The sequence below is a fragment of the Merops nubicus genome, unplaced genomic scaffold (genome assembly GCF_000691845.1).
Source record: "Merops nubicus isolate BGI_N331 unplaced genomic scaffold, ASM69184v1 scaffold3369, whole genome shotgun sequence".
In the NCBI taxonomy this organism is placed as follows: domain Eukaryota; kingdom Metazoa; phylum Chordata; class Aves; order Coraciiformes; family Meropidae; genus Merops; species Merops nubicus.
The window spans coordinates 45840-54541 of NW_008628851.1; the positions used below are offsets into that span (position 1 = coordinate 45840).

At 37.0% G+C, this 8702-nt stretch overlaps 1 protein-coding gene across 1 annotated transcript in view; it reads left to right on the forward strand.

Annotated features, from left to right (window-relative positions):
* Positions 1-444: 444 nt before the first annotated feature.
* Positions 445-8702, forward strand: part of LOC103779157 (estrogen receptor-like) — a 25529-nt gene continuing 17271 nt past the window's right edge. The window contains exon 1 of the mRNA XM_008946778.1: positions 445-1071. Within this exon, the coding sequence (XP_008945026.1) occupies positions 644-1071 (428 nt within the window). The 5' untranslated portion in view covers positions 445-643. The remainder of the gene's footprint in view (positions 1072-8702) is intronic.

The window sequence follows — 8702 nt, forward strand, 5'->3', positions numbered from 1 at the left end:
ACAGCATAGTCCTACCCAGGGTCATTACAATGTACACATTACATATTTCTAGCAAACATGAAAATGAATCAAACAGCAGGAGAGATAAGCACAGATAGATTGGAGCCTGCTGAGGAATTAAACGGCAGTAATCTGCATGACCACTGGGCTACTCTTCCTGGTTGGATTTAAGTGTTCTTTCCCGTTAGTTGCTGCAGAGCAATGGCAACCCTGAAACGAAAAATTAAATGACTAATAAGAATGAAGTGACATTTAGAGGGACAATTATTTGTGACTCCAAAACGAATTGTTTCTGAAGTGATGTTTAAAACCACCGTCAGCACAAGGCAAGATTTCTTGGCTTGTGGCCAACACCTAGTAATGCATATTAGTGCAGATGAGGAGTTCCTAAAAGTTAGGGAGAGGGAAAGGGAGGGAGGGGGAGACTGAGAATGTGCGTTCTCGGTGCTCACTCTGCATTTGTTTGTATCCTCCTCCTTGCTGAGATTAGAGGAATACCTGTGTAGTGTGCTGCTTTTATTGTGATTTCTGCTGAGCCTCAGAATTGGTTCTGGTATTTTTTTTAGGTGGACTGCCAGCTGCTGATCTCGCTGTTGACAGTAAAAGCAGATATGTTCCTTGCTCACTGCCATTAGCACTGACCATGACCCTTCACACCAAAACCTCTGGAGTTACCCTGCTGCACCAGATTCAAGGCACTGAACTGGAGACACTGAGCAGACCTCAGCTGAAGATTCCCCTGGAAAGATCGCTCAGCGACATGTACGTGGAGAGCAACAAGACAGGAGTTTTTAACTACCCAGAAGGAGCCACTTATGATTTTGGTACTACAGCTCCAGTGTACAGCTCTACTACTCTCAGTTATGCCCCTACTTCTGAGTCTTTTGGGTCCAGCAGTCTGGCAGGATTTCACTCACTGAACAATGTCCCACCAAGTCCGGTGGTATTCTTGCAAACGGCACCCCAGCTCTCACCCTTCATCCATCATCACAGCCAACAGGTACCCTATTACCTTGAAAATGAACAGAGCAGCTTTGGGATGAGGGAAGCTGCTCCTCCAGCCTTCTACAGGTAAATGCTACAGATAAATTTTCTTTCTTTTTTAAGCGTTTCAACTGAAAAATTCAGTGTGGAAATCTGCATGCTCTAATCTTTTATTTTTGTGTAAAGGACCATGTAATTTAATTGAATCTTCCCCGATATCCAGACCATAAAAAATATAGTAGAGTAAAATAAAATTGTAATTCACAGCTCACTGCTGTAAGCTGTAAATTTTGAAAACTGTACAGAAGAAATGAGAAATGAATTTTATAATGAGCATAAATGTTTCCTGGGAAAACATGAAATCGTAATTGATTAAAGAATGGCAAATGACCACCTTTATTGTAATATATTATAATTGCTGCCTAAACTATACTGAAAAGACTTCCACTATCACACACTTCTGGGTGTGAGTGGCTGGTTGTTCATCTCTTAGCTGGTAGTAAGAGCATTTTTCTTCTCTGGCTTCCTTTACGGTGTGAGAAGTGGCTTATGTAGGAAGTAGTTCAGGAGCATAATATCCTTCCTAATCAAACTATTAGAATTGACTCAGTGACAGTATTTGAATCAGTAATCACCTTCACGAGTTATTCTAGTAGCTGTGTATATACTAACCTGCATTTTTGAGTGATCTATATTAATCATAAATCTGGCATGCTGCCTTTCAAGAGATAAGGTTTTTGGTATTTTTGTCCTTCAAACAAAGGGCTATAATTTTTTTCCTGGAATAAAAACATAAACATATCTCTGAAAGGGAGGAATAATTTTCCTTGATTTAAATATTTATTGTCTGTTGTGAAAACATTTACGTAATTTTTGAAGTAAGTAATAGAAATTGATAGAACTGTAGCTTGCAGAAAATAGTCATACACACCAATGCTGACACTGTTGGTGTTTGTGCAGTGATAACAGCATAGTTTTACATTCACTTACTATACTGGGCTTCAGTGACTCAAAGTTAGATGTTAGAAACAGTCAGATGTAGTATTTTTTTCCCCCTAAACTCTTGTCTGTATCTGTTTGAGAGATACAGGTGAAGTTGCTAGAAACAGAATGACTTCGGAAAAGTAGAAGAAAGTTTTTCTTTCCCTGTTGAGGGTCAGACTCTGACAGACTGAATTGCAATGTGTGTTCTTAAAGGCAGTATAACTCAGGCCAGCTAAGAATCTGGTAGCAGAATCTGGTAAAAAAGCCCCAAAAGATATTTGCACTTTTTGCAAATGATTAATCAGTTTGGGGGAGAAGATGGAATAAAGACTGATGAAATATGGAAAGCAGTTATATCAGCCTGTCTAGTACAGTGATCTGTTAACTGAACTGGTTCAAACAAAATGCATTTTAGTGTAACCAAATACAGTACCTCTAAGAAAAGTGAATACATGTCAGAGCATAAAGATCTCCAGTGATTACCGGTGACTTGAGAGTGAAATTGCACTTTGCACTAGCTTAAAAGGTTGGTGTTTTTTTTCATGAACCAGTGCAAACTGATGGTGAAAATTGTGTAAGTGACCTTAGATATGTAAACAATAGAGTAGTGAGTTTGTGAAGTTGAAATACACAGGCAGTAAACATACTATAGTCAGGGTATTTTACTTCAGGAGGAATCGAAACCAAGAATCACTGGAGGTAGAGTTGGAACTATGGAAATAATGTCCTTTTATTTTTAAACAGTGAATTGAGGTGAGACACTTCAAAATAAAATAAACGTACTTGTTTAGTTCAGCTTCTGAAGCAAACATGTAAGGCCGGTGCTGGATTCCCCATTTCCTGACATTTCTGATCAAGGATGAGTGTTTTCCTTAAAGATGTGTTTTAGTTATATGCAATTTATGAGGTTTAATGCAAGCAGTAATTAGGTGAATTTGTGATCTTGGATATACAGGTGGTTTATCTGCATGCAGTGTTATACAAATGATTTAATGGCCCCTTCCAGCCATAATTCTGTGAAGCATACCTTATGTGGTGATAAGAAATGTGTATCAAAGTGCTTATCTTTTGATAGAATTATCTTTTGTTAACAAGTATAGTACTGTTGGAATTAAATTGATAAAAGCTTTGCTTTTTTTCCTTTTCATTTTTGCAAGATTGTATTTACAAAATTATCACCCACACAACATTACATATTAAGTCTTTACTCTTGCGTTTTGGCACGAATCCAGTCATCAGGAGTCTGCTAAAAATAATTTGAATAAATGTTCAGTGTCTGGGAAATATTTAAATATCTAATCATGGCTTTAAGAACAAATTCTTTAAAAAATATTGTCATGCACGAATTTCCAATTTGCTTTATTCATTTGGCTAATCTCACCGGTTTCAGCTGAGTTGCGGGAGAAAAGAGAGCATGGGGCAGGGTAAACTGGCAATAAATAAATTGATGCTGGACATTGGGAGTTGTCTAACTACCAAAATAGTGAGTTTCTGGAACAACCTACCACTGGGAACATTAAAAGCAGAAATTCTTAGAGCAAAAGCCCTAAAAAAATTTAAAATACATCATGATCACTTTGTGATATGGCTGCTTGCTTCTATAATAAGTAATCTAACCTCAGAAAGCCTCCTCTCCAAATCTCATTTACCCTTCTGTGTAACAGAATTTATCTGTTAGGCTTGTAAACCAGAACTGCTTGCATTGCATCATCTTGTTATGCTCTGGATTTGAGATGCAAATGTTGCATTCAGTGATACAAGTGGCTAAGGCAATAATTATTGTAGGTTGGAGCTGAAATTATATTGTTAATAATTGGAGAAACTGTTTAAAATCTTCAGTTACAAACCTCAAAACTTACTGTATGTAATAAGGAAATGTTTTAATGTCATTTGATTTTGTTAATAAGTATTCAAAATTGTGCTTACTATAGACATGTGTAGCTACATGTGTATTAATTATGTGGTTATAGTTTCTTTCTTTCAAATAGTGTTTCCTTTTTCCAAGAAGCTTTATCTCTTATTGCAAGATGATGACAGGCTTCTATATCTAGCCGAAGAACAAAATGATACATAAAGAAAAGAATGATTTTTGTAAAGAATACACCAATCTCCTCCTTTCTGGGGTCTCTAAATCATGGGACATCAGAATTTGATAAAAAAGAAGGGGCTGTCTTTAACTTGACTCCTTTTATGTCTGACCTTGTGGCTGTTTTTATAGGGAGCCAAAGGAAAATACCTTTCTCTTATCTTAGAATGTCGGTATCTTCCAGTAAAAGGGGGAAGACATAGCTCTAATTATCTTTTTAATTCTTCTCAAATCTCACTTTTTATTTTCTCAATTATTTTTATAGTAGTGCTTTTTTTTTTTTTAAAATTAAATGCTGACTAGGAAGTCTTGTAATCATGGATATTACAGTAAATGAACTGAAAGTTTTCTTTTGTTCTTAACTATCACATTTGAGTACTGGTAATTTCTGGTTATTTCCCTGTGCTTTTTGGCAGGATTTTGTTCATTCAGTGAAAAACCAGGAAGCCTTTCAGTAGCTATTTCACCTCAGTAAATTCCTACAAGCAACAGCAAAAATTAATAATTTTTCTTCTTCCAGTGTGTGATGTTCCTGTGCTTTCCCACTGAATTTGTACCTCTCAGACCTGAAGTAAAATTGTACCTTTCTTTCAAGCTCTTTGTAGCCTGGGTTTGGATTTGTTTCCAAATTTGGCCAAAAAGCCAAAAATGGACTACACCTACCAGCTCTCTGATGAGGGAATTGTCTGTCAGTCTGCAGTGAGTGACAGAGGCAGGACAAATCAGTGTAAAATCAGAAATACCAGAAAAAAAATCAGTCATTGCTTCCTCAGTTTCAGTGGGTAGTTTGTGAGTATCTTCTAGCACCTCAGGTTCTAAGTTTAGATGAATATAGTGAAGTGTTTATTTAGCTTTTGTCCCAATTATCATACTGAAATTGATTCTGCTGTTTCAAACAACATGATCACAGCTTTAATTTTTAATGCTTTTTAAAATTGAGAAAGATTAAAATTGCACATCAGTCCTTCTGCTGAAATTCATAAATCCATCACTTTGAAAAACAGTTACTTAACCTAATATGTATTTCTTTTACCTTGGCTGATCTGCTGTGAATCTTTCTGGCTGTTCATGGTGAGTCCTAAATACAGAAAATATTTCCACATTTTAAAATTTAAAGAATGTTACAGTGAATGCAAAATTCAAAGATAATTTTTCTTTTTGTATGTGGTATAAGGTATTACATAACATGTAGGAATACTATATAATGCAGTGTCCTGTTTGGGGTTTTCATTTTGTTTATTTTTCTCTAAAGCATCAATCTCTTCTGAGATCCTCCCTTGAACAGGTAGTGTGTTGAGGCAGTTTCTTGAAAACTCAAAGTATTCCTGTTTCCAGTGCTTGTAGAAGATATGACACAGGACCTACTGTGTAGCTATACCTTTTTGGACTAGGAAGTGGGTGTCAGTGAGGGTCATCACCTAGAGCACCTCAAATGGCATGTGGCATGGACACCAGATGGAAACTTTCATGTGGACACCTTTCTTTGTCTGTGGAGACACAAGAAGAAAGAGGTACTGTGAACACACATTAGTTCTTTCTAAGGTACCTGATTAAAATAAATCAGGTGCATTAGGTTCTAAAAATGCAAGTTTCTCTTTCTAGACTATGAAAGGTGGCTAAAGTGACTCATTCTGGTACAGATATCTAGTGGATGAAGATGGATGCCCAGTGATGTCCAAAGTTATGAGAAAGTAATCTCACATGTATGTCTCCTGTTTCTAAACAGTCAAATTGGTCACCATCTGCAGTCTCGCTTAAATAGACACTGCAGTATGTCCCTTGAGAGGAAGACAGGGAATTGACTCTGTGTTATCGGCCTTGATCACTTTTTCTTTGAGGCTATTGAAACAGCAAACACTGCTGGCCATATCTATTCCGATAGGGAAGGCATCAGTTGCTGGCACCAGTTCCTTCAGCAACTGCAAAGTGAACATCAAATGCCAGCATTTTTTATTTAGCCAACAAGAAAGGATGATCAGACCTAAGGCATAGCTCCAAACAAGCACAGAGAAAAAGAATCCTGCAACTGAAGTGCATCCACTTCTTACAAACTGGGATTTTGGTAACTTGATGTTATTGACAATGAAACACTGAAACTAATAATGAGCTCCCTGGTCTGTCTGCAGGGAGTTTGCTGTTATCTGTTCAGGCATCAGAAATGAAATCAGAGTGGAGGTCCTGTTCTTCAACATTCTCATTTAAAGTGCTGCTTTCATTGCACTCATTATGGGGGCTGTTTGTAAAATTTGCTGTACAGAGAGATGCCACATCCCAGGTTGTACACTATGCCTATGTATTTTGATGACCTTTCCAGCTGAACTGCAAAAGGTCATAGTTTACCACAGCTCATTAGGAACCCTAATCAATGTGACACTGGGCAAGGCAAGGCATTTCTGCTTTTCTGCCAAGCTCGGATTCCAGTTGCTGGGAGGGTTCTTACATAATCTGACTCAAGCTATTTCTTCTTCTGGTGCAAGACTATGAACACATGAGATACTGCTTGCCAGATTTAACCTACCACATACTTACAGTGATATCTGTTAGAGACAAGATAAAAAATCTGCAGGATAATCTTCTTCCTTGGCAACATATTGATAACAATACTGGATTCAGGAGTGACCCGGGCATTTTGTTTTAACCTTTTATTGGAAAAAGGAAATATGGTTCTCAGCAAACACTCATCAAACACTTAAATATGACTGTCCTAAATGTGAATCCTATTTGATACAAAATATGTACAGAACATTTGCAGTGGTCTTCCAACCATTGCAGTGACACTGTCAACTAATGACACAAGAGCCAGCATCTATTACAAACATGATGTCTTTCTTTCAGTAATGCATGGAAGCCAATAGTAGAAGTAAAAAAATAACAGTAAAGGTTGAAAGTCAGAAGTAACAAAGAGGACTTCTTTAACAAGCAGTTGGTGACTAACCATGAACAGCCATGGATATAACCACTTTATGTCCATTGGGTGGAATTTCAGTCTGCAATGGCTGTTGAAGAGAGCTGTCCATCTGGAACCAGACAATATGGGTGGAATAGGTCACATTCTGTTTCCGTGTGCTGCTGTCTCACAACAGTACCAACTGTCAAAACCTACATTCCCAGGACTCAGGCAGCAGCATTTGTGCAGAGTAACTGTTGAATGCTACAGGGAAGAGCTTTCCTTGCCTTTTGAGGATGACATACCAGTGAGTATCTGGACAGCACTGGGCTTCATTTAATGCCCACACATTTCACTTCTCATTCATAAGCTATGTGAGTAAATAGTGTATTTTTTCATCTTGATCATCACATCCAAATTAGGAAACTGCTTTTAAGTGATTTTCTTGGGAAAACTATATTTTTTCCTTTGAAGAGTTTTTCAGTGTTTCATCAATCTGTGGTGCAAATGCCCAATTAGATTGCTACTTCCAGTCTTCCCTCCCTCTTTTGAAATTATTTGCCACCATTCAGAACTGCTGCTTTAATTGCCACAGCTTACTTCAGTCCTGATTTGTGTTGCTAAAGCATGACTATGAAAAACATTCTAGGATGTTACAAAGGGATTGTCAAACCAGAGGAAGAAAGAGGATAGGAATTTACTGCAACACAGGAAAAGTCTCAGCTCATGCTAAATAAAAATAGGAAGAAGCTGTGCAGAAAGCAGACAGCTGCAGAAGATGCAGCATAAAACTTAGGTCCCAAATCTTAAGTCACAAGACTGGGAAGTTCATAATATGATTTCCAGATAGCCTTCACAGTGGCTTTTACATATAGCCCTGTTAGAACTGGAATATCTAATACCTACTGCTTTTTTTATGTTTCCCTTTTAATTTTTTTTCCACTTTAAATGTAATTCAGAGTTTTGAGATAAGATCTATTAATTAGTAAAGCCATGAAAAGTATTCCAGTTTTTAGAAACTTACTCTTTTTTTTTCTTCAAGTTGATCTGTAAACAGTTGGAAGCTTAGAAGCTGCTAACTCTAAAAACTGTCATTTAATTTTAGTGTTTGAAGACAAGTACTATAAAATCTCATATTTGGTAAAAAAAAAAAAGTCATGTAATACCTTGCCATCTTGTTTTCAATTTATAAAGCTAGCAAACATTCTTAAAACATCTGTTTTGCAGAACTATCTTGATTAAGTAGTATCTAGTTATTATTAAGTAACTTGTATCAGTTGACGTCTAAAGAAAATTAATTTAAGTAAGTGTTCCCTGCATTGGGTTATTAGTTACAATTTGAACTTGACAGTAAGATCCCTGTTTCAAATTACATATCACACAATCCTTGTATCCAGGAACCTGTAGCAGTGGCAAAGAATACCATGGCTGAGAGTGTGCGCCAAATCTAGATATCTTTGGGGAGCTACAATGTCAGAGAACAGCTTTTTCTGTTTTCTTCCATTCTGCAGTAAAAAGATTCTCCTCCTTCAGCCAAACTGATAAACACAAGCAAAGAAAAAATGTGTATGTTGCCAACATATGAGCCACTGTAACACATTTATTGCCTTGCAATATTTTTGCACGGTTGGGATTATTTAAAATTTATGGTTTGCAAAGTATTTAGGGTTTTGTCTTGGCATGCTGAGAGAAATACAATCCTAATTTTCATCTGCAAGGATGTCGATAAAGCATGCTAATCCTGAAAATGGTGGTTCAGCA